The 26,374-nt window shown below is 35.4% G+C and overlaps 1 protein-coding gene across 1 annotated transcript in view; it reads right to left on the bottom strand.

Annotated features, from left to right (window-relative positions):
• Positions 1-2,288: 2,288 nt before the first annotated feature.
• The window catches only part of HCRTR2 (hypocretin receptor 2), a 99,597-nt gene continuing 75,511 nt past the window's right edge, over positions 2,289-26,374 (bottom strand). The window contains exons 4-7 of the mRNA XM_077159235.1: positions 21,068-21,183; positions 7,787-8,007; positions 5,041-5,162; positions 2,289-2,539 (exon numbers count right to left, since the gene is read on the bottom strand). Coding sequence (XP_077015350.1) covers positions 2,310-2,539; positions 5,041-5,162; positions 7,787-8,007; positions 21,068-21,183 — 689 coding nt within the window. The 3' untranslated portion in view covers positions 2,289-2,309. The remainder of the gene's footprint in view (positions 2,540-5,040; positions 5,163-7,786; positions 8,008-21,067; positions 21,184-26,374) is intronic.

The raw sequence follows: 26,374 nt of genomic DNA, 5'->3' as shown, positions 1-26,374 counted from the left end.
CTTTGAATGAGAAGGCATGAGATTCCACATTAATATTCAGCATCTTCTTTCAGACTTCTAAGCAAGTTGAGAGTGATGATGGCGGCTCCTGTAGATACCTGTACAGTAAAAAACTTTATTTCACACAGGCTGATAAACAGGTGCCACTTGTTATCATTTAGCGCAGTGGTTCTCAAATTTTAAGATGATGCTTCAGAATCACAAGAAGTGCTCGGTAGTATATAGATTCCCAGGTCCTACCCCAGAACTTCCAGTTCAGTAGGTCTGGAATAGGGCGGAAACCTGCATGTCAAATTAGTTCCCACGTGATGCTGGTGCTGATGGTTTAGGAGCCACACTTTAAGAACCACTGATTTAGAGCAAAGGAATTCAGAATTCTGTGTCTGTCCTAAACACACAATCATATAACTGCCATCTCTCAGATTCTCTCTGTCTTGTGATAAGAACTAGATATCTTAGGATCTAAATAATTTGTTTCTAACTGTGAGATAGTAATTGGCTATTAAGGCATATTATCAATGTTATTTGAGGTTATCTTCAAAGTATTTAAAGTGCTAATTTTCATCAAAATCTGAAAAGTACAACTCTCCTTTGATGTAGCTTAAATACGAAAAAGGTTCTCAAGTGTACAAAGGGGAGAAAGGAGAGAGTTATAATGCTTAGCTTTCATTGAGATGGTTCTGAATTTTAGACATGTAATTGCAATATACCACAAATGGCCAGGCAGTTTGTGCTTTAAGTTGAGTAGCAAAAAGCACAAGGTAATAATACCTCCAATTCTAAGATTTGAAAAAGAAGTGTGTGTAATTTGTTTGTGCTACTTTTCTCTGAGGGTGATTTATTGGAAAAAAACTAGAAAAGGCCAAGATATTCATTTTATCTTCTATAAAAAGCTTTCTTAGAATACTGTGCTTCATATCTTTGGTTTTAATAAAACCAGGACACCGGCTGCTATAATGTGACCTGAAGAGCATCTTTTCATGAATACTCCTTTTAAATTTTTATTTAATTTTGAAGTGAAAATTTGAATCAGAAGAATTGTACAGAGGAACAAATTTGAAGTATTCCATGCTTTGAATTGCAGGTCTTAGGTTTGTACGAAATATACATGCAAGATTCATTTGCATGTGAGCTAAAAGCAAGCTCCTCCATTCTCCTAATCTCCTGGGGTTTGGTCCAGCCCAAGTAGAGTTTCTTGGAATCAACAGTGACACTGTCATAAAGTGGGAAAAAAATGTGATGCCTGAAAGGGACATTTTGCTTTGCTTTGTTACTCTGCCCAAGCTCAGCTATCTGCCCTACGGAGTTGTTCATTCCCCAAAACCTAGCACAGTGGGCATTTCCTAATAAGAATTTGATAAAGGTTTGTTAAATTTAGATAAATGCAGATTTCTACCATTAAATATCCATGGCATTAACCTTTCCAAAATGTGACTCAACTGTGATTTAATAATCTACTGCTCCTTTTCTTTGTCAATTGCATTCTTAATTCAATCCAGCAGGGCTGACTATATAATTTCAATTGGTTGGAAAAATATAATACTGTGATTTTACCTTATTCTTAAATGTTGATGTCTTTCTTTAACACTTTCCTTAGAGATGGAAAGTATTATGTATTAACAGTTATTCCAGAGATTTTATTTTAATAGAGTCTTACTGGTCCTATGTTTAAACAAGAAATGTTAGCAATGGTGAAGTCTCAAACCTGAGTTGTGTAAATAATAAAATAAATGGAAAATAAAGTTCAATGGTATATTTTTCTTAATATTTTTGAAATATACCTTTGGAATTGTCTAATATAATACGCTATTTTATATATAAATATTCTCTGATGTCACATGGTAATTTCAGTCTTTTGTGATTTTTCAAATGATAAAGTCAGCTAACAGATGTCTGTTGATAATTCAGAATTAGCAATTGTTACTTCTTAATAGTTCTAAGTAGTACTGCTATTTATTAGGTAAAAGCAAATCATTGAATAATTTTTGGTACTTTTTTAGCAATCAATTTAAAGATGAGAGAACATTAAAATAACAAGGGATTATCAAAAGAACCAGAAATGTTGACTCAAATCATAATATATAGAATTAAAAGTGGAGGTTGACCTTCTAACATGTTTAAATCAAAAGTTGAGAAATTATTTTAAAGTGATTTTTTTTATTTACAAACAACAATAGATTAAAAATAAAAATTGATCTACAAAGTAAATTGAGCTTCAGATCATTGAGATAAGAAAATTCATGTTTACAGAGATTTTTTTAAAAAAGCATAGTTTTACTCAGGATAGCCTTGCCATATGAATAAATATTCTACCAGTTGGGAAGCTGCCCTGCTCCATTGGCTGCTGGGAGTGTGCTTATGCTGGTGAGCACAACCTGCTCGGAGAGTTTTGATATGTTATCAAAGTTGCTGATCTGGGTGGTCAGCGACTTGCGGCTCTCTGTGCTGGTTCGACCCCTGGTGAGCCGATCCTCTTGGCGGTGGTGAACTCCAAGGCAGCAGCAGGAAAATGCAGCTTTAAATTCTTCTCGAAATTTTCCTGGCAAACCAGAGAAAATGAAAGGAAAAGAAATTGTATTTGAATGAATATGTTTCAACGGATTGTGAATAGGGTATGACTGAGGGGCTCCTTTGAGCCAAACTAGCAATGAGATGCAATATTTTGCAAGGATGGAGAAAATAGGGAAAGGAAATTAAGTTTATTGGAAGTTTGGTCGGTTTTTGAAACAATGAGGTATTTCTATAAAATAATGGGATTGACTTTCACCGGTGACTCTTTGTTTCATTCATATATAGCCAAAACTCATGTGTCTGTGAACTTGGGTATATTTTAAATGTGTCTGAAATATATTTTAAAATATGTAAATTTTAAAATATAAATACACTAAAGTGGTTGTCAGTAGAAATATGCCCAGAGATACCTAGTAATTATACAAATGGTAAAATCCATGTCATATATCGTCAAAACCACATAGAAATTGTAGCCAAGACATTGGGATTTAAGGATGATTTTGATTACTGAATCATTGTATAGATACTCTTTTTTACTTTCTGGCATATTGGAGTAGACAGAGGGAAGTATCTGAAATCTCTGAACTGAAATCCAGCTGCCTTGATCTCTTATAATAACTGTATAGCCTTTATTTTGTCCCTTGTGATTGTAAAACCCTTGTGACTAACCTTCACTTGTACCCATTTATCCAGTTGTTCTAGATAGCTTGTGACCACTTAAGACAGCCCCTAATGTTTATTAATGAAGGGTCCTGAGTCAGTCCAGAACTAACCCATCCCAAGTCCAAAGTTATTTATTTATTTATTTATTTATTTATTTATTTACTTTTTACATGGGCAGGCACCAGGAAACAAACGTGGGTCTTTGGCATGGCAGGCGAGAACTCTGCCACTGAGCCACTGTTGCACCGCCCCAAAGTTGTCTTGATAACCGAGACTAGATCTCATCAAAATGGGCTTGCCTGACATAGGAGTAGCTTAGACTTCAATCTAAAAGTTACCTATACCTCATTATAATACTAAAAAGCATGCCCATCATCATATTAAAGCTGCCATTTTCTTTCATATATTCTGTGACTAAGCATGTAATCAATCTGTGCATCACCTTTATAAAGGTGTGTGCCAGTGTTGGGGATTATCGAGTTTTTCTCTGAGTCTCAATTATCCCAATTGGGTTATGAAGAGATTAAATGAGAAAATGCATGTCGAAGGACTTGACACAAAAGCAGGCAAAAAGCAAATTCTCAGTAATTATAAGTCACCTTCCCTGTATCACCCCTAGGCCCCATATTGAGATTTTCACTTGGTTGCTTGGCTGCAGCTTCAAATATTTCCCCTATTACCTCCTGCTAGGTTTCATCTGTTCAACACAAGCCCTAGGCTTTAGGCATCCCTAAACCCACTGACTTTGCTTCTTTAGTGTCTTAGGAGTCACAACTCCACATTCTCCCCTCCCTTCAAACAAAACCAGGAGCAGTGCTATCTGGTTGTCTCAGCCCTAAAGTGTTCTTTATTATAGAGGGTGGTATTGGGTGGAGCTGCTGAGCATGAAGGAGGGGGCAACTGAATGTAAAACAAACTTCCCATAAAACCACACAGTTCTCTGAAAGGCAAAATAAAGCAGGTATATATATGGTGTGTGTCTTGAAGGAAAAAAATGGCAAAACAAGTTTTAAAAATCAAATTGGCTAGTTGGTTGTCTTGAGTTTTTTTAAGTCCACACAACTAGAAACCAAAGGTGAAGTTAGAAAATGCACATACTTATTATGCCATAAAATTGTTTGCTTATGCTTTCTTATAAAATTGCTATATATTTGGAGATTGAAGTAAAAAAGAAACAGTAGTGGTTTGAAGAACAGGACAGCATAAAGGTGTAGCTAATTGAAACAATTCTAAAAGTGAGTTGGGTAAAAAGTTAGAAAATAAAATAACAATTATTTAAATGATTTTTTAATAATCATACTGATTGCACAAACAGAGGTAGATGAAATCAATTGCAGATGTGTGTTATGTGTGGGTATAATAGCCTTATGTGTTACTTTGGAGTAATTTCATTTTTGTGGTCAGTAAGAAAACTTTAGATATACCCATGATATGTTATCCAAAACAGAGTAAAACATCTAAAATGGAAAAAGTGACTAATTTCAATTAAGCTACACCTTTTGACAAAGGAAATAATATTGAAAAGCTTTTTTATCTTCAGATAAAATAATCGTATATTTTTGTAAATGATAAATTGACAATATGACAAGCAAGATACTATGCTTTTCATTTCTCATAATTTTCACTTTCTTTCTGTTCAACATTTTCTCTAAGTTTTATGAAAAAAGAAAAAAATTGGGGAATTTTCTCTGATGAGTTACATAAGATGCATTTCCTATCATAGGGGAAGAAACTCCAGACAAATCAAGTTAGGGAAAAGATATCTCATTGTGCAGCAACTAAGCTGTTTGTACAGTTCAAGAGTGTCCCAAGCCTCCTTGGCATTGATCCATCTTCTCTGATTGGGAGAAACATTTGAAAACTCACCACTAAGAAAATTATAAATAATTGGGTTCGCAGCGCTGTTGGCATATACGAGCCAGTGTGAAAATGTAAACCAGGCATATACAGTCTCTCTGTCTTCCGTATGGGCAAACATCCCAAACACTCTGTAGGAAAAGAAACAATAAGAAAATCCAGCACGATTCTGGAATATACCTTTTAAATAATGAAATTCGAGGTTGGTTAAGTCTCTCAATAGAGACTGCCTGACCCCTGGCCTCCGCCCCTTCAGCCATTGACCGCTGATTGGTGTCCCGTACCATCGATGTCTGAACAAATCTCCATAGCACGATTAGCAAGCCCAAAGCTAAATTAGGTTAGAGGAGAGAGGTCTCTTCTTCATGCAAAGAGAAAATGCAATATTTCTTGTGGGTAAAAATGCAGAATATTTATCTATCTCTCCTTATTTCATTTTGTTTCTAAGTACAGTGGAGCAATGCTCTGTTAATTTTCCATTATGTGTGTTACTATGACATACTCCTAAACTGCAGTCTCTAAATTCATCTTCACACTTTTATTTGAACATTGATCAAAGTAGTATACTTCTTTAACTCCAATCTGCCTGGCTTAGCTGAAATTTGCCTTTGGGGGGCCTCCTTATATACAGAGAAGAATTAGTTTTTAGTAGGCAACATTTTGGCTATTTCTTAAAATTAATGAGTCTTAATTTGTATTTATTACCTTAAACTCCAAAACAAATTAATTATGATATCCTTAAAGGATGTTCAAGGAGTTGTTCCTTACCTAGAAATATCTCATTTACCAAATTCCATGCAGGTAAACTGCAGCTACCCAATAAGTTTATAGGCTGAAGAGTATAATGAATTTGCTGCCAGAGACTCCATTTCTGATTGTGTGATTTGTGCACTATCTATATGCTTTCTTTTCAGTAAGAAGGCATAAGATAGAAATGTACTTCCTGAATAAAACAATGTTCTACTGAGGACTAGAGTTTTACAAAAACATAATAGAGAGTGGGAAAAAAACTGACAAATTAAATTATTAATATGTTTTGATCCTCCACCTCAAAATACAGTTGAAATCCTGGACAAACAAGAATTGCTTCAAAGAATTTGCTTTTGACTAGTGAGGCAGAAAATTATGTTTCAAGGAAAAGAACCTGGGAATTTATGTGTAAGAGAAAAGAAAAAGATCAAGTATGATGCACAAGGGCAAATAAAGAGACAAGCATCTGAAGAAAATGTGCATGATAAAGAGAAAACCAATTCTCAAGTTTTTTTTTAATGTACTTTTGCATGAAAGAGCAGAATGTTCAAAATTTAGAAAATATTTTTAATTTAGCATGGGCTTTCTTTGTGGAAAGTCATTTGTTTTCCTTGGAAAGGAAGCCATTTAAAGTCACAAGGATATGAGAAATATCATGGACAAGTAGGTCTTTGGAAGGAAAGGTGTTAAGTGCTGAGATTTAGAAATCCACGTGAGCAACGCAGAGCTTGACTAGGTCCAATTTTCATTGAATTTAGACTCTTTAAAAGAGTACAAAAAAAGAGGATAAAACCTGTCCAGGATCATACCATATTTATAAAATTCTTGAGAGCAGAAAACACCATCTAGGAGAAGATCAGATTAAATTTGAATGGGGTTTCAGTGAAGAAGGGAAATATGGGAAGTATGGAAAGATACGGAGGCAAAATAACTCCCTCTTTTGTGAGCCAGTATATATCTCTCAAATACCCAAACCACTAAAAATCTTCTATCCTTAACTAGTAAACACCATTGCTGAAAAGAAAGTTCACTTTCCTTTTCTACTCCATTGAAAACTCCATTAAGCTATGAAAAACAAGGGCCAAAGAGGAGAAATCTTTGCAGCTGGTCATACTACCTTTAGTCTGAGTCCAGCCAAAGTGGCCTCTCTCTGGAGTCCCCAGCTGTGAGGAATATGATATTGACTCGGAATCAGTGAAAAGTGAGAAGATCAACCCTAGTTTAAGTTCGAAGCCTTGTAAACAGAATTAGCATTGCCTTGGGACCATCTCTGTGCAATGGTTATGATAATTCCCAGTGAAGTTGGCTGGCCATGAAAGTTGAGTGTGTTCTGCTGCCACTGCAGCCATGTAAAACAGTCACTTGTTTTAACTTAATAGTTGTGTCTGCAGCCTAACAAATAACACACTTTTCCTCCCTGAAAGTTTTTGTGCTGATTTTCATTAATATTCACCCTGAGCTTGATTTACTGACTTCTGGAAAGGGACTTTCTTTTTGCTTAACATTCAACAGCCAGTATCAGTCCGGATTCCACTTAAAGTTAGTGCTCACAAATATACTTTGAAGTATAATTAGAATGCTAACAAAATCATTCTTATCTTTTAGATAGAATGCTGTTACAATTTCCTATGACTTCGAGAGCAAAATTTTTAAAAACCCATTTGTTCTGATCAAAAAAGAACTCCAAAGTGTAAATGAGGTTTTTGCACATGAACTTCTTCTGCATCTAAGACTCAGCAATTAGCTTGAAGTAGGAGGACATCTGTTTTATGTCTGTCATCCGCAAGAGGATTTGCATGGACGAGAGCATATGTCTGAGCATTTTAAAAGGCTACTCACCTTACCTGTGCGCTCTCCAGCCTGTAACCGCACGGCATTGAACGATCTGGTCCGACAAGGTACCAGGGCAGAGGGCTTAAATTTTTCTCTGGCTTTTATAATAACCTTAATTTAAAAACCAACTAATTACAAGTCACTTCATTTTCAAATAATAGGCGAACTTTACCTCTTTAGCACATTAAGGATGCTAATTGGGAGATAGCAAATTGCAAACACCAAAAGCACAACCATCAGCATCCGGGCTGTTTTCCGTCTGGCTCGGATCTGCTTTATTTCAGCCGCCACGGCGCTAATCCTTGCCTTGGTCTGCTGTCCTGGCCCTCGAGGCTGTGAAACTGGTTGCAGAGGCTTCCATTTCCTCTGAACTACGGATGATGTTCCAGGAATCTGAAAGGAGAGGGAGGGGATCGGACCCTTTATTGCTATGTGATTTAGGAACGTTCCACTTTGGAGAAATAATAGAAGATGAAATTAGGAGAGTGTCCCTGCTGCCCGTGGTTCAGGTTTTGACAACGACTGCAAGGTCTGAAGGCTTGTTTCCTCTGAACATTTACTAAATCGAGTATGTTCTCGGATTTTAGGTCAATTATCAAATAATTTCGGCGGGAAAATCCCAGTTTGTCAAGGTCTAAAGAGGGCATTAAGTGCAAAAGATATCACCTTATCGACATAGAAGTAAAAACTGAGGAAGGAGAGTGGTAAAGGGAGAAAGTCCACAATATCTCACTACAAATTCTGTTGCAGCGCAGATACTATGCTTGACGCAAAGGAACCTGAATGGATTTTTCATGCTTCAATACTGCCATCTGCTGCCAGATGAGATAGAAGTTAACTACCTATTAATTCTTATTGGGTTTTCTGCTTCTTAGTTTAGGCCAATTCAAACTCTGTAAAGAAGGGAATAAAAGAACAAATAAAACATCCTCTGTTGTTTCCTATCTGTTCTTATGGAATTGCTTGAAGCCAAGCTTTCCGGTCTGGCCCTTTAAAAGACTCACAAAAATAGCCGCTGAATGAGAATCCCTTGCGTCTTTCATTAACATTTCAAATAGCTGGAATTCATAACAGCAGTTACATAACTCATACTTTTCCATTTCTTTTCAAAGTTTTTTGATAATAGCAGGGAGTCCCTCCAAGTATAATATTTTCTTAATTATAAGCTCATGAAGATTGATAGGGTTTAGTGAGCAAAACAATAAAATTCAGCATGTGTCTTTTTTTTTCTTTTTCCAGAGAAAAGCGTGCCAACAAGCACACCATAAGGCTGCCTTAGTTCTATTAAGATTATTCAGCTGTTTCTTTTATCTCTGTGCTGCGAGCTAGGACAGACCAATGAATCCCTGAGGTCTCTCAGAATGATTGCTGGATGGCTTCATTTGCTTTATATGCCACAAGACTTGAGTCTTCCAGATAGTCTTTAATCTGAGCACAGAATTTTACTTTGATGTCCACACAGACTAATTAATAACAATGCTCTTCTTGTTGATAACTATTCTTTCAAAGAAGAAAAAGCAAGTAATGTTCATGAAAATGTGGCCTTTTGTGGAAACACTTGACAAATTATTTCTCTCCTAATTCTACAATCCTGCCATGTAGACTAACTTTTTCCCATAATGGTGGTCCCACTCAATCTACTAATTGACTGGCTGGAAGAGATGGGAATCTTTCCCCTTCCATGAATCTCTTTTTCAATAAGATTTGGGGAGAAGTGGCAAGGGATGGTGACAAGTTCCAAAAGGCGTCTAGCATTAGTAATCCAGTAAGTGCCTGCTGAATAGCTTTGGACTGTTTTTGACATGCTCTCCTTTCTCTTGAGTAATTCTTAACACATTCCTAAAAATAGAGTATTGTAAATCCCATTTTACAGATAGCCAAGCCAACCTTGAGAAGAATTAAATAATCTATGCAAGTCCATGCTGTTAATGACTTGAAAGTCAGAACTCCTAATCAGATCTTCTAGATTACAAAACTCATCTATTTTTCTATTGTGATACCTGTTTTCCATTTATAAGCTTAAAGCCAGTGTATATGAAAGTCAGCAAATTTTTGACTAGTTAAACAAAAGCAGCAATAGTCACACAAAGAGTTTTGAGACATCAGCCTGGAAGGACATTTTGTCCTGATGGCATGAAATCAGTGGTCTTGGAAAAGCTTTCCTGTGATAGCAGTAAGGGTTAAACAATCTCTGACTATGGAAATCATATGCACACACACACACAATCTTTATTCCACTATCATGAACAAGCATTATAATTCATCTTTGACACATGAAATACATCCTAGAAGAGGTATTACCACTGTTATGGATTGGAAACACCATGTAAATGATGGATCTTGAAACCTTGCCTGGTCTTAAGAAGTATTTGTGAGCAGGGAGAAAGTATAAGTAAAGGTCAAACACCCTTCAGAGGAGAAATGAGAGAATATTATGAACAACCAATAAATTTACCAACTTAATGGAATGGACAAATCCCTTGAAGGATACAGTTTAACAAAGCTGGCACTGTAATTACAAACCTCCCTTCAAAGAAAACTCCAGACCCAGATAAGTTCATCAATGAATACTATTACACATTAAAGACTAAACAATGTCAATCTTATTCATTCTCTTTCTGAAATTCAAAGAAAAAAGATTACTTCCCAACTAATTTGATGAAGCCACAGTCATCCCGATAAACATTTAAATACATGAAAACAAAGAAAACCACAAATCAAATATCCCTCATGAAGAGAGACTCAAAATGCTGAAAAATATAATATCAAATCAAATAAAAAAACATTCAATGTGATTAATAATATATATGAACGATAACAGATTTTAACCACTGGGTTTATCCTAGTAATACAGATGTTGGTTAAATAATCAAAAATCATTAAATGGGAGAAAATATATATGATCATCTCCATAGATAAACAAAAAGCATTTGAAAAATTCAAAACATTTTCATAAAAACTCACAGAAAACTAATAAGCTCGGTTTATTTAACTTGTCACTTGTAGTTTCAGTGTCCTATCTAAGACATCTGTCTTAGTTTGCCAGAGCTACTACATCAAAAATCAAACACTAGTTGACTTAAACAGCTGGAACCTATCAGCTTACAGTTTTGGGGGCTAGAAGTCCAAAATCAAGGTCATTGTAGAACTACACTTTCTCCAAAGTCTATAGCATTCTGTTGTGGCAATCCTCTGTCACACAGCAATCTCTCTGGCTTCTACTTCCAGTTTCTGCTAACTTTGTGTCCAAATTATAAGGACTTCAGCCATATTGGATTAAGAACCACCCTCATTCAGTATGACACACCTTAACTCACAACATCTTCAAAGGTTCTATTTATAAATGGGTTCAAAACCATAGGAATGTGGATTAACACTTGAAGATATTTTTTGTGGAGGACATTATTCAACCCTCAATAGTCCCGACATGGATGCTAAAAAGACATGTTCTTCCCACATACAAAATGCATTCATTCCATTCCAGCATCCCAAAAGTTTTATATCATTCAATTACAAATCTAAGCTCAAAATCTCATAAAAATTAGTTATAGGATTGGTCCATGCTGGGGCAAAATCCCTCTCCATCTGTGAATATGTAAAACCTAGAAAACACATTAATGCTTCTAAATTATGATGGTGGTCCATGCGTAGAGATGACATTCCCATTCCAAAAGGAAAAAGTTAGATGGTAAATAGAGTTCATGTGTCCCAAGCAAGTCTAAAGCCCAGCAGAGAAACTGCTATTAGGTTCCAAAATCTGAGAGTCATCTGAGGATCAATGCCTCACATTCTGGGCTTGCTGGGATGGAACGTCCACCCTTTTCAAGCACTGGGGCAGCTGTCATGCTCTCCCCATTGCCAGAGCATGGGACCCACCCTCTCTAAGCACTGAAGTGGCAGCCACACTCTCTCTGAATATTGTAGAGAGTAGGTCAGCTCCTTCCAAACACCGTTGTGGAACCAATCTTTCCAAAGGTTGGTAGGGCAGAAGCCCTTCTCTCTTGACCTGAGGAAATCTCTGCTACCAGACATTTGCTTCCATGGTTCCGCCTTTGGATTCAGTTTTCTTTCCTTTATTTCCGTCTCTGTCCCTTTCAGTCCAGGATGGCAGTTCTGAAGATTTTCCATGTACTTCAGGAGGTTCAAGTATCAGACAAAAGGATCCTCTAGAAATCTTTCCTGGATGACTGTATCTCCAATCCTTACTTCCTCTGGGATGGTTGTCTGGAATGAGTGATATGCCTAACCTCCTCAGAAAAGGTTGTTCGGCCACAGCCTCTTTAAAAAATGGTTGTTCAGTCACACCCTCTCAACAGAATCTTGTTCTCTGGGAACTTAGATTCTGGAAATTCAGGGAAGGCTTTGATAGAGACACTTTGGGCTGTAGTCTTGGGAACATTATTTGCACAGGCTGAGAATTTTCAAATCATTAATTGATGGTTCCTTTGTGCTTACCCACTTAGTCCTCAATTTGTAACTTTCCTCTCACATTTTTCTATAAGCAGTGTCTTAGTTTGCCAGGGATGCTGTGAAAAATATCATACAGTGGATTGACTTAAACAACAGGGATTATTGACCCACAGTTTTGGAGGCTCAAAGTCCAAAATCAAGGTTTTTACAACCCATAATTTCTTCTGGGGTCTGTAGCATCCGGCGTTCCCTTGCCATAATCCTTGGGACTCCTTGGCTTGTATCTCTGCTGCACAGCCACCTCTCTTTCTAGTTTCTCCTATTTCTGGATTCTTCTGACTTCTGGCTCCTACTGACCAGGTACAACCAAATTTCCTTTGCTTATAAAGAATCCAGTTATATGGGTTAAGGTCAACCCTAATTCAATTTGGCCTCATCTGAATAGAATCTTCGAAGACCCTGTTAACAAACGATTCACACCTTAACTAATAAGTAACATTTTTAAAGGTCCTATTTGCAGGAACATGGATTAACTATTGTTAAGGCCTTTGTAGGGTATGTGATTCAATCCCCAAGAAGCAGCAAGGAGAAACCTGGCTCTGCCTTTCACATTTTGCTTGAATATCGCCTAACTATCTAAGTGCATCACTTATAAATTCTGCCCCACTTACCACTAAACAAAACTGTCTTAGTTTGCCAGTACTGTTATGACAGATACCACATGCTGATTGGCTTATCCATATGACTTCATTGGCTCATGGTTTTTTTGAGGCTAGAAGTTCAAAGTCAAGGTGTCAGCAAAGTCATCCTTTCTCCAAGGTCTGTAGTGTTCTGGTGATGACAATCTCCTTCACATGGTGGGCTCTCTTTGGCTTCTACTTCTTCCAGTTTTTGTTAATTTTTGCATCTGAGTTTTCTCTATTTATAAGGACTTCAACTATATAGGATTAAAGCTCATCTTCAAATCGTAGTGAAATACTCAAATTTAGCAATGGATTCACACCCACAGGAATGCAGATTGAGACTTGGAGGTGTCTTTCATAGTCTATACACTTCAATCCCCAACAACACCGTTGCTCAATCCAAAGTCAGCAAGATTTACTCCTAAATTTTCTCCTAAGTGTTTTGTAGTTTTAACGCTTACATACATATCTGTTATCCATCTTTGAGTTAAGCTCTGTCTATGGTGTGAAGTAGGGATCTAGCACCATTCTTTTGCCTGTGGATTTCCATTTGTCTCAACACCATTTGTTGAAAAAGCTATGATTTCTTTCATTTAATTGTGTTAGAACCATTATCAAAAACACAATTGACCATAAATATAGGGCTTATTTGTGGACGCTGTATTTTGTTCTGCTGATCTGCAAATCTATCCATATGCCAGTATAACACTGTCTTAATTACTGCAATTTTAGAGTAAGATTTGATATAGGGGAGTATGGTATGGGTCTTCCAATTTTGTTCTTATTTATCAAGATTGTTTTAGCTCTTTTTGGTGGCATGAATGTCCATGTCAAGTTTAGCATCAATTTGTCAATTTATAAAACAACAACAACAACAACAAAAGAAGCTGGAATTTGGAAATGGATTGCATTGAATCCATAAATTAATTTGAGGAGTATTGCTATTTTAACTATATTTGAGGCGTATTGCTAAATTAACCATATTAATTCTTCCCATTGATGAATATGGGATCTTTTTGTAATTTCTGTCTTCTCTAATTTCTCTCAATAATGTTTTTTAAAATTAAAAATGTTCAAGTCTTGTACTTTTCTACTACGTTTATTAATATTTTATTTTTTGATGCTATTATAAGTGAAATTGTCTAACTAATTTCATTTTGGGATATTTCTTTGCTAATGTGCTAAATGCAATTAATTTTTGCCTATTGGCATTTGATCCTGCAATCTGAACTCATTTATTTATTCAAATGTTTGGATGTGTGTATGCGTATGTTTGTGAGTCTGTTTTCAATAGAATTATTTCTATATAAGATCATGCCATCTGCAAATAGAGATAATTTTATTTCTTCCTTTCTAATCTGAATGACTTCTACTTTTTATTTTTTACCAATTTTCCTAGATAGAAATTCAAGTGCAATGCTGAATAAAAGTGGCAAAAGTAGACACATCTGTCTTGTTCTTGATCTTAGAGAGGAAGCATTCAGTCTTTCATCATTAACTTTGATGCTAGTTGATCAGAATATTATCAGACTGAGGATGTCCCTTCTGTTCCTCATAGATTGTATGCTTTCACCATGAAAATTTGTTGGAATTTGTTGAGTACTTTTCCTGCAGCTATTCAGATCATCATGTGGATTTGTCCTATGTAGTATTTAGGCAGTTATTATATTGTTTGATCTTTACATGTAAAATTCACCTTTCATTACCAGGATGAATCCAACTTGGTCACAATGTGTAATCCTTTTTATATCTTGCAGATTTGCTTTGCTAGTACTTTGTTGGGCGTAATTTGCTAGTAGTTTTCTTCAAGTCTTCTACTTCCTTGCTGAGCTTCTGGATAGTTGTTCTATCCATTACTGAAAGTGGGGTTTTGAAATCTTCAGCTATTATTGTTTAATTGTCTATTTCTCCTTCCAATTCTGTCAGTTTTTGTCTCATGCATTTTGGCGGTGTTCTGCTGTTAGGTGCATATATGGTTATAACTGTTACAATCCTCCTAACGGATTGGTTCTTTTATCATTATAAAATGTCCCTATTCAGCATAGTAACAATTTTCTATTAAAATCTAGTTTATCTAACATTGGCATAGCTAACCCAGCTCTCTGGGTTATACTTTGCATGCTTCATCTTTTTCCATTGTCTATTTTTGTTTTTGAATTTAAAATCTGACTTCTGTAATCACCACATAGTTAGATCAAGTTATTTTTATCGATTCTACCAGTTTCTGACTTTTTGGGGAGGAGGGGAAGGGAGGTGGGAGGGGCACATGCAGGCACCGGGAATCAAACCTGGGTCTCTGGCATGGCAGGCAAGAATTCTGCCACTGAGCCACCACTGCACCTCCTGTGAAATCAGTTTCTTACTTTTGATTGGAGTGTTTCTACTATTTACATCTAAGGTAATAATTAATAGGGTGGGGTTTTAACTGCTATTTGTTTTCTAAATGTCTTTTTTTTGTTTCTCTATTCCTCCATTGCTTGTTTGTTTTGTATTAAATGGGTATTTTCTAGGGTACCATTTTAATTCCCTTGTTATTTTTTTCGTTACATTTGTTTAACGTAAGTAATTTTCTTAGTGGTTTCCTTGGGGATTACAATTAACATTTTAACTTACTCTAGATGTTTAAATTAATGTCAACTTAATTTCAATATTATATAAACATTTTGCTCCAATATAGCATATGCAGTAATTAGGTTCAGCTGTCAGCTTGGCCAGATGATGGTATCCAGTTGTTCTGTTGCTGTGGACTTAGATCACCAGCAAGTGATGGAATTCATCTCTGGCTGATTACATCTGCGGTTGGCTAAGGGGAGTTCCTTCCACAGTAAGTGATGTTTCAATCTGATCAACTTTGATCCTTAGGAGTCAGAAGAGAGAGAAAGAGCTCAGACCCAGATGTTTGGAGTTGCAGAAAGGAACCATCCTGGGAAAGCCGTTTGAACCCTGAAGCCAGACATCACCAGGTGCCTTTCCATGTGACAGAGAAAGCCAGAGGAAAGTCAGCTGCCTTTGCTCTGAGAAATTGTAAATTTGCAACTAAATAAATACCCTCTGTAAAAGCCAGTCCATTTCTGGTGTATTGCATTCCAGCAACTTTAGCAAACTAAAACAGCACAATTCCCTCCTTTATGTTATTCTTGTCATACAAATTCCATCTTTATACCTTATACTCCCAATCTTCACAGTTTTCAATGATTGCTTTATGCAGATGTCTTTTCAATGAGAGAGGTGAAGAAAAAATGTGCAAACAAAAATACATTTATACTCATTTTTAAAATATATTTAGCTTTAAAGTTACCGTTACTGGTGATCTTTATTTTTTTGAGTGGATTACAGTTACTGCCTCACTGATTCTTTCTCTGCAGTTTCACATTGCTGACCATTTCTTCATAATAGTTTGATGTATTATCACTAATTTTAATTATTTTAAGTTCTTGAAGAGAAAAGTAGCAGAATAAAGAGCCGTAAGACAGATTGTGATAAGAGGTGGGAAGAGAAAGCTCTTTCAAGGATATAGTCCTTGGAAAGTTGAAATATAGTTTCAGACTCAAAAATTTACTAGAGTTGACTGACAGGGCCTCACATAGCACCTGACACATAATAAGTGCCTAACAAATAGTTTTTGAATTAATTAATATGAGTTCAGGTGATGATAAATATTTAGATGTTGTATCATATTAATCCTAGAAGTGGAAAGACTGCTGATAGGTGCATACAAAACCGGCAAGCTAATATTAAACAGTTCTTAACAAGAGAAGTTTTTAGGGAAGAATCTGTAGAGTTTACTGACTGAGTTCATAGAGTCACTTTGTCAAAGAAAGAATTTAATTAAATGTTTATAGCAAAGCACTGGATAGTTCTTTTAATGAGGCTTAAAAGTTCTTGAAAAAGTCAGACAAGGACACATAACTTGTTCTCTAATATCCTTACGTTTACTAATTTAAAAGTATATAACAGATTTCATGCATCTCCGTAATTTTAAACAAATAGGACAGGCCCTGCATTTGATGGTTCACTGATGTGGCCTATGGCATACATAATGCCTTAGAACTCTGTTTATAGACATTAACAGTTGGAAATTGAGAGTTGCTCAAGCAGAATTCTATATAATCACCCATTTGGGGTTAATTTACTTTATTGTGGCTGCTAAAGTGAGCTGAGCCGAGTTTGCCATTTTCCATTCCAATCTGTTTTGGAAATGTTTCACAGCTCAGGCATTTTACTGCATATCTTCTGAATCTTCTGAATTATACCAACCAGAACAATACATCAAAACAATGTGGATTATCTATACCAGTAATACAATTTTGAACTTATTTTAAAGTTTGAGAAATTTAGACCTATAAGCTTACATAGCGGAGAAGTAAATCATTTTGGGTTTGGTAGTCATCCATTCATTCAATATTTTTTTAACACTTTCTCTGTGCAAGCTACCATGTTTTATGCTGTGGATACAATGGTGAACAAGAAAAATCCAGGCACAATATCTAAGGAGTTTCAAAGTTAGGCCAGTCTATAAATAAAGGAATAAGCAAACACAAGCATTTATTATATGTAATGCATGCTAACCAGTAAAAATATGGAATTAGGTAAAGCTCATAACACTAGACATTCCCAGTCAAAAATCTAAGCCTAAACCTAAAATATCTTTAATCCTATGAGTTCATCAAATATTTTTATCCCCTTTACTTCAAGAAAATTTCCAATTCTAGTTTTCCTGTGAACTTTTCCTAGAACTGCCATAACAAACTTGATGACTTAAACAACAGAAATTCATTGTCTCACAATTCAGAAGGAGGCCAGAAGTCCAAAGTCAAGTTGTTGGCAGGGTTGTTTCCTTCTAGAGGCTCTTGGAAAACATCAGAGCCATGTCTTCCTCCTGCTTCTGGTGACTGTCCCTATTCTTGGTGTCCCTTGACTTGTAGCTGCATCACTGTAATTTTTGTCTCCATCATTGTATGGCCGTCTTTGCTGTGTATCTCCTCTGTGCTTCTGTGTCTGACTATCCCTCTCCTTCTTCTTATAAAGACATTAGTCATTGAATTTAGGGCCCACCCTGATCGACTATCACCTTCTGTTAACTTGATTTGTTCTGCAGACCTTATTTATTTATTTTTTTAAAGTTCACATTCACAGCTACCGGGGTTTAGGATTTGAACATATCATTTTGGGGTTATGACTCAACCTACTACGAACCTCCCTTTAAAAATGATGAAGCAGAGGCACAGAAATTTAAGGAATTGAAAAAATTCATGTAACTAGTAAATGGCAGAGTCAGGATTTGAACTAATGCAGTCTGGCCCTTAAAAGTCTGTGCTTTTGATTTTGCTATAATATATCATTACCAATTATCCCCCTCTCAGCTTGTAAGAAGATCCCCATTGTCCCATGAGTTGCACTGTGAAAGAACACTTCCCTTCTTCATAGTTAACCTTAACCACATGACTTGTTTTGGCCAATAAAAAGTGAGCAGACATAACAGAAAATTTAAGAGACATTGCACATTTCTACCAGTATTTTTTGCCTTTTTCTCTCTGTCATCGAACTTCATGTCCCAGGAAGTGCTGCTCTTTTAGCCTGAGCTCCAGCACGAGAGGACATAGAGGCAGTGCCAGCTCTCAGTCACTGACATGTAACATGAGTGGGACAGAAACTGCTGTGTTGTTAATTACATGTTTGGGGGCTGTATTTTACAACAGAATAACTTGGCATAAACGGATTCAAAAATAATGAACAAAAAGTGGGGTGTGCAGTATGAAACCCCCTTAAAATGTGGCATTGGCTTTATGGTCAAGCAGAAACTGTTGGGGAAATGATCGTGGAGGTCTGAAAAATCACTCCCCATGTTGCACAGTGGCACATAGTTGTTGCTTTAAGCAAAAAAAAAAAAAAGATTGGGAAACAAAATGCTACTAAATTTTTCTACTGACTGAATTTATAAGGTCCAAATAGAAATGGATTCTATTAAAAAAGTAATAAAAGGAAAAAAGAGAAAATCCTGAAATTGTGAGACTTACAGTGTTGAAAGATACAATTGCTGCTCTTGCATATCCAGTGAAAAATGATCCTGAGAAATGCTAAATAAAAGTTTGTGAAACTTAAGGTGGCCCGAGTAAATCCTTTCAGTTGTTTAAAATATGTTAAGAAAAAAAATAAACAGACTAAAGACATGGTTTTCCATAGACGCTTGATAAGTTTAAAGAACTGGCAATATGTTTAAAAAGATAGCAAGAGAGAGAAAGGAAATAGGGGGAGGGTAGCTAGAACTCTAAGAACTGAAGATGTCGTTATTAGGACAAAAACTGATAAGATACTAAATGGTTTTTAAAACAAAAGTTTCTTAAGAGACACTGTGATTGTTCTGATGTAAAATAACCTCTGATCTACCAACTCTAACAGCACAAAGAAATCTGCTTAAACCCCAGTGAAGGCAAATCCCCTCATCAGATATCACCAAATAGGATAATGGAAAATGAATGACCTACTGGCGAGTAGATTGGTGAGCTACTCCCAGAGAGCAAAAGTATGTACATTTACTACCCCAGTATCAAGGGACCCTTTCAAGGTTAGTCCATGGGTATTTTAGAATTGCTACACCTAAGTGATTGCTGGTAGTTCCCATTTTTCTCTTTTTTGGGGGAGTGGGGGTGGTACCTGGCCTGGGAATTGAACCTGGGTCTCCCACATGGAAGGTGAGGATTCTACCACTGAACCACCTGTGCACCTTTCCCATTTTTCTCTTTTAAGCACAGAAATACTTGTGGATCTTTTCCCACTGTTGTATGTTGGAGATTAGTTTTTATGTGTGTGTAGGTGGTGAGATTGGCAAATAATTGGTCTTTTTAGTTCATAGTTATCTGGATCAAAGATAGCCACATCCAGATATGACCAAAAGGACTCTCATGAGATCCTTGACTTCAGGTCTGCTGGTAGGATTGTATGAGACTAGAGCAACTATATTCTCTGGGATGGGGCAAATATGTTGCATAAAGGAAAAGAGTAACTCTATGTGGTTAAAATGGTAGATTATGACAGATTGTTCCTTCTCCTAAAAGAAGTTTATACATCTCTGCCCATTAGCAGTACCTTTCTTCAGGAAGAGGATATATCCTTGACCTTCTGTTAGGCTGAGCACTTGCTTTGGTTTTGGCCAATGAAGCATGAGCAGAAATAATGCATGCCAGTTCTACGATTCTACCAGTTCTCAGTTCTCTCCTCAGACACAAAGATGTTATGCCCCAGACGGGGTTTGCTCATTCAACTGGGTTCCCAGAATTAGAAGACAAATAGGGAAGAGTCATAGCAGCCAACCCACAGTCACCAACATAAAATAAGAGTGGAAAATAAACTTCCATAATCCATTGAGTTTGTTTTTTGGGGAGGGGAGTTATTATAGAATAAACTAGATAAAGCTGATAGTAGATATGTTATACTGTATTCTTCTGAACTGTGAAAAAGGGAGCTAGCTAGAAAATCATATTTGAATTTATGAAAAACTTCTCAAATAATAATGATAATGCTTTGAGTAATTTACAAAAATAAGAGACTGAGTTTTTGTCAGTGTCTATGAAATAACTACCACATATGTTTGCGTTCAGTGCCTTCAACCCATTAGGATTCAGCTGCAACGTCATCAGTCCTGGATTAGATCCTCCTCCATTATATACTCCCCTGGCCTCGTCAGCTTGTGATTATTAAGGTGATTTTCACACCTTAATTTCACACCTGACTGTACACCTCCTTTCTACTGTGAGATCATCAATGTCAAAGATGGAGCTTTTAATTTTTTATCAGACATGCATATAAAATTTATATGAAAGATGTTTGATTAATGAATAACTGAAAGAATGAATGCATTTGCTACCATAGCAGAATTATCCGACACATTTCAGTTCTCCCAAATCAGCATTATAAATAGTTTTTAAAATTATAAATTCCGCCTGATTCTTCCACTATTCCAAAAAGTAAGTTCTTTGAAATTGAAGATTTAATCCATTTGTTAAAAAAAATGCTATATAAATCTCATCAAAATACAATTTTCTAGGCTTATAGTCTCAGGAATCTTCAAAGGTGATTTTATTTGCCATTTCATTAAAAAAATAATAATGTTACTCCTAGACAAAGTCAATTAATTAAGAGCTTACAGTTTGGTTTAAAATTTATTTCAGTAGGGCAGTTCAAAAAACACATTCCTTAAATATTACTATAAAACATTCCTACATATATTTCCATGGCCAGTGCCTCATTTATTTTAGAAGAATACACAGTCTTTTGTTAGGCAAAGGATTCAATACATTTTAAAATTCAGTTTTCAATTACATGCTAAAGAAAATACCAGCAAAATATTTGAAATTACATACCTGCCGGCACCACAGTTTACGAAATATTTGCAGATAGGCCAACACCATAAGACAAAGTGGTGCCATGTATGTCACCAGAAAGAAACAGATATGGTACATCTTGGGGTAAATTTCACCTAGAATGAAAATCAAACTAATAAAATCTTATATTACAATTCATGGATTTTTATACACATCATCTGTCAATACCTTCCCTTTAAAGTACATGTTTTCCTTTGTATGATTTATTGGCATGCTATATATATATATAAAAGGGAAAAATAATTACAATGCTTAACTAACATTTACTCAGTATATGTGTAGACATATACCAAATGTGAAGTCCTAATTTAGTTTTAATATACTCAGAGAAGAAAAAGAATAACAATTAGCCATTTCTTAATTTGTGCTACCACAGTCAATCCAAAGTCAAGTGTTCACTTATTAAAAGGCCCTTTTTGTCTTGATTACATCTAGCTAGTTAATTGGCATCCTATACTTAAATTTACAAGAAGGGACATAATCCAATAAAAACCTAATTACTGAAACTTCTCTTAAAAATGACACAGAGGGCGGGCCGCGGTGGCTCAGCGGGCAAGAGTGCTTGCCTGCCATGCCGGAGGACCCCGGTTCGATTCCCGGCCCTAGCCCATGTAAAAAACAAACAAACAAACAAAATATAATAAAACAAGAAAATGTTTAAAGATGTTTCCCTCTTCCTTCCTTCTATCCTTCCTTCCTTCTCTGTCTTTCCTTCCCTTCCTCCCTCTCTCTAAAAAAAAAAAAAAAAAAAAAAAAAAATGACACAGAGCATAAACTCAATTGATTTCCATTAGAACATAAGTTCCCTGAAAAAAGGGAAACTATTTCCAGTTGTGTCTCCAAATACAAATGTAAAAAAATGTTGGACAAATAAATACAACAAATATTGCATAATGATTCATTTTTATGAATCCTCTTTAAACATAGAATTTATGTATTTATATATGCTATGTATGTGTATTATTAATTAAAAATAATGTTATTAGGGATTTTTGCAGTTAATTTTCATTCCAATATGGGTAGTTTAAAAAAAATTCTCACTTTTTAGCAAAAGCACTTGTAGGGTTGTAACTATTTCTTATTTATCATTAATCCTATATATGTATGCAGGTGATACCTAGCCCAGAATAGGCATTTATTAAAGAATGAATGAATTAATTAATTGATGGCATTATCACAATATGAATTTCTTAGCTTTTCTAAAATATATCAATTACAGATTTTTAAGAATTCTTTAAAGGATACTTTACTTATTTAGATATTTGAATATATTAATGGCCCAGCTAGTTTGAGTTCAGTGTGAAGCAGGAAACAGAATATATCCTACTTGGATTCCATGGACATTAAATCCAATAACTCAATATCCTTCCAACTGAATGCTAAAAAATAAAGGGTTTATTTCACTTCTAAAAATTACACACCTTATTTTGACTTTGATATCATTGGCAGTGAGTTGGTTTCTAATGCTATTGAGGGATACTGCTATCAGCCTCATGCTTTTTACTCTTTTCATTACTGGAGGAAGGACATGTTCAAGCCTGAAGTTATTATTACACTTTCAGATTTGTGGTAAAGACAATTTATAATTGGTATTGACCAACAGAAATTATTATTATGACTATAACAGTAGGTAATATTCATTGAGTAGCCACTCACTTAGCTCTTACAGAATTTTAATATACTCCAAAGTCTTGATTCCAAAGCTCCGTCCTCCACAGACTGCTGAATTTAATATTCTCCTTATTCTTCTTTCTATAACTCTGTCTTCCTCTCTATGGTAGGTATTTTGTTTCTCTGTAATCTTAACAGGGGGCATCAGGGAGCATGTGCTCCTAGAAGGCCTAAGAGAGGAATCTGAGTGTCATTTCTAGTCTCTCTGTTACCCAGGTGGCACTCAGCTATCTCATCAGTCTCTAACTTCCTTTCAAGTTTATCCTGTAAAACAGGCCCGTTACATAAAAAGCGATAGATTCCAAGCAGGCTGACTGGAGGAATAACGAACTGACCTTTTCCTTTGAAGTGCAACAGCCTGTGAAACATTTGGTCTTCCAATTTCAAAGGAATTGGAAGGTGACCTCAACACTTCCCAGCACCTGAGTGGCTTTGAACTTTTATTTGTTTTGAAGAAGGTGTCACATGAGCTTCCCACATAAAAATATACCCTTGAAGCTGAGATACCTGTGAAGCTCTGATGTCTGCATCAGACTAAAATGAGTGAGTGGAGGAAGATAGATTACATGGGTAATTTTTTTTAAGTTGCAGATATGGATGCTATCTCCGTTACAATACTTTGCTGTTTTAAATAAATGGTAGAGAAAGCTCACTCACAGTTGGCATATTTATAATAGATGGAAAATATGTAATTGAGTGATAAATGTATATCATAAAAATGAACATCCATGCAGAAAAAAGTTGATCAAAAATTATGCTTGCAGGCTAGGATAGATTGTTTTCATAAAGAGATTATAATGGATAATTGGGGAAACATGATAGTCATAAATTTCTGATTTCATGCCTACAGTCTAAGCTAATGGAAAACCCAGATAAATACGTTCCTGAAATTCTATATTGTATATGCAGACACTATCTTTGAAGAATATCTGTACTTGATGAGTAACAGCTTCCATATATTTTAAAACATTTATATGTAAACTAGAATGTAGCCACGTGAAATTTGTTCCCCTTAAGCACTACCCAAATTAGGAAAACATACTTTAAAGAGTGACTATCATTAAAAATTTGTAACTTTACCAATGTACAGTCATAATCCAAATAAAGTTTTACATGTATATCAAACCAACAAATAAAGAGAAAATGTGTATTTTTATTTAGTCTTCAACCTCAGAGATTGAAGAGTTATGTCATATGTTAGGTAAAAATCAATTTCCCATAAATGAGCTAAGGTACATTATTCAGACAACATTTTGATTTACCGTTCTAAAATATATACTTATTGGGGATTGAATGCACACAAAAGTATACATATATATATATATATATATATATATATATACCTTCCTAAATATTCAATTTGAACCTGTCCTGCCACAGTTTACAGCATTATTAAAGCTTATCTGAGTCATTAATTTATTTCATTGTCCTCTCCCTTATAAATGTCTTCTCAGTTCCTAAGAATATACCTATACACATATTTATGTATTTTCAAAACCTTGCATCAGGCCACATGTCATAATTACTTTGACTTTAAAACTGGTCATATTATTTATTTTTTCACATCACCAAAGAATAACTTGGCATTAGGACCCAAGATCATGTACCTTCACTGTAGCACAATATTTTATATATGATGTCTGTTCATTAACATGTTGGATGAATGAATAGTGAGATAATTATAGCTTTGATTAATGCGTGTGCAAAAAAGAAAGTTACTTTCCTTCCAGAAGGATCTGTCCCCATTGAGCTATGCATTTAAAAAACAAACAATGAAGAGACTGTGGAAGCAATTTTGGAAAATTCAGAAAATTTTATGCTTGGATTAATGTGACTGAAGCAAACTGAACATATATACAAGCATACTTTAAAGATTGTTAGAATAGATACTAACAAACTATCTTTTATATATTCTTTGGTGTTTGCTGTGTCTGTCAGAAGATATGATTTATGGTCCTTTTTTAAAGAAGCTGCAGGCAACAATGAATAAAATAAGTTGCAAAAGTCTTTTAGCCATAATCTATTACATGTTTCTGGTAATATTTTCAGCAAGACGGGGTCTGAATTATTTTTCACCATGAGTGAGATAACATTTGCTAGACTTTCTCAAAAGTGACTTGATAAATGTTTCTGCAATAACGGGACACTCACATAGAAAAATAATACAATGTGACCCCTGCCATACAGCATACACACACACAAGAAAATGTGATTGAAACTTGCCGAAAACTGTGAACTCATCAAAACATTTCTATTCCTAGGACTTTGGACTGTTTTTTGGTTGTTTATTTTTCTGTCCACTTAAATTTGGATAAAAAGTAACTGAAGTGCATGCTCGTAACAAGTGATTTTTCTCCAAAATTATCTTAAAAGTGTACGGTACTAAATCCACGCTTAAAATAAACTAATATTTTGCATATCAAGAAAAAAAAGTGACGATAGATGTAGATCAACTGACTTCTTTGTTTACTGATTGTTTTCCCACTATAATATTGGGCATAGGGCAATTACAGTAGTTTATATTTTTCATTTAATAAATATTTATTTGTCCACTTAGTTACTGAGTATTGGCTTTGTTCCAGGCATTGGGCAAGGCACTGAAGGTTCACTCGTCACAGGTTCAGCCCTTAAAAGCTTAAACTTGAAAGCCACGGATACGGGTTGGGATGATGGAATTATTAATGATTAAAAACAGTGCAGTTTAGAATGCTTAATTTGTGGAAAGGGAGGAAAGTCATATTTATTGTCTATCATGTATCAAGAAAAACTATATATAACTTTTATTAAGTTTGATTTTTAGAATGATCAACTCAACTCAATATTACCTTAATTCTAGCCTATATAAGCATTTAAAGTAATTATGGCCAGTTATAAAATCACTTACAAAGAAATTTTCTGCATGACTTCTCAAGGTTGAGTTTAGATTGTTGGGTATTCAAAAATAATTGCCTTTTTTAAAAAGAAAATGCTCATGTTAAAACTAGATCATAAAATGCTGGAAGTTGCAATAAATTTATATTTATTTTTATTGCCCAAAGGTAATTAGAAAACACTGTAGCTATTTACTTAATTCACAATAACTGACAGGAAACACAACTTTGCAATCTTTTTTGTTAATGGGGGTTAATGCTTCTTGATCATTTGGGGTAACATAAAAAAAAGCTTATAAAAGCAGCCCACATGCTAAAACTCCTAATAAATGACAATAATTTGGCAAAATACCTTGTAGAAAAGACTGCTGATCCACGTATAATAATAGGTAGAAATTTTATCTAATTACCATTCTATGAACTTAAAGGATCCCATTTCTCTGAGTCAGACCTCTAGATTTAAATGTACTACTTTGCTTTATAATCTTGAACAAATAATTTCATTTGTCTAGGCTCAGTTACCCGAATTAAAGGATTCTGTTCAAGGAATCTTTAGGCTGTTTTTCAAATATAATTCATAAAAAAAACTGTATGAGAGATGCTTCTCAGTCCACCTTTCCAAACTCTATTCCTTAGACCACCTGCCCCTTCGTCCCAGCAACTATAAGTTCTGACTCTTCCATCCTTTTCAAGATGTGATGTGTTTGTGTTTCCCTGCTATCCAAGAACCCCTTTTCCCTCTTCC

Source organism: Tamandua tetradactyla, chromosome 5 (genome assembly GCF_023851605.1).
Source record: "Tamandua tetradactyla isolate mTamTet1 chromosome 5, mTamTet1.pri, whole genome shotgun sequence".
Taxonomy (NCBI): Eukaryota; Metazoa; Chordata; class Mammalia; order Pilosa; family Myrmecophagidae; genus Tamandua; species Tamandua tetradactyla.
This window is presented reverse-complemented; position numbering and strand designations above follow the sequence as displayed.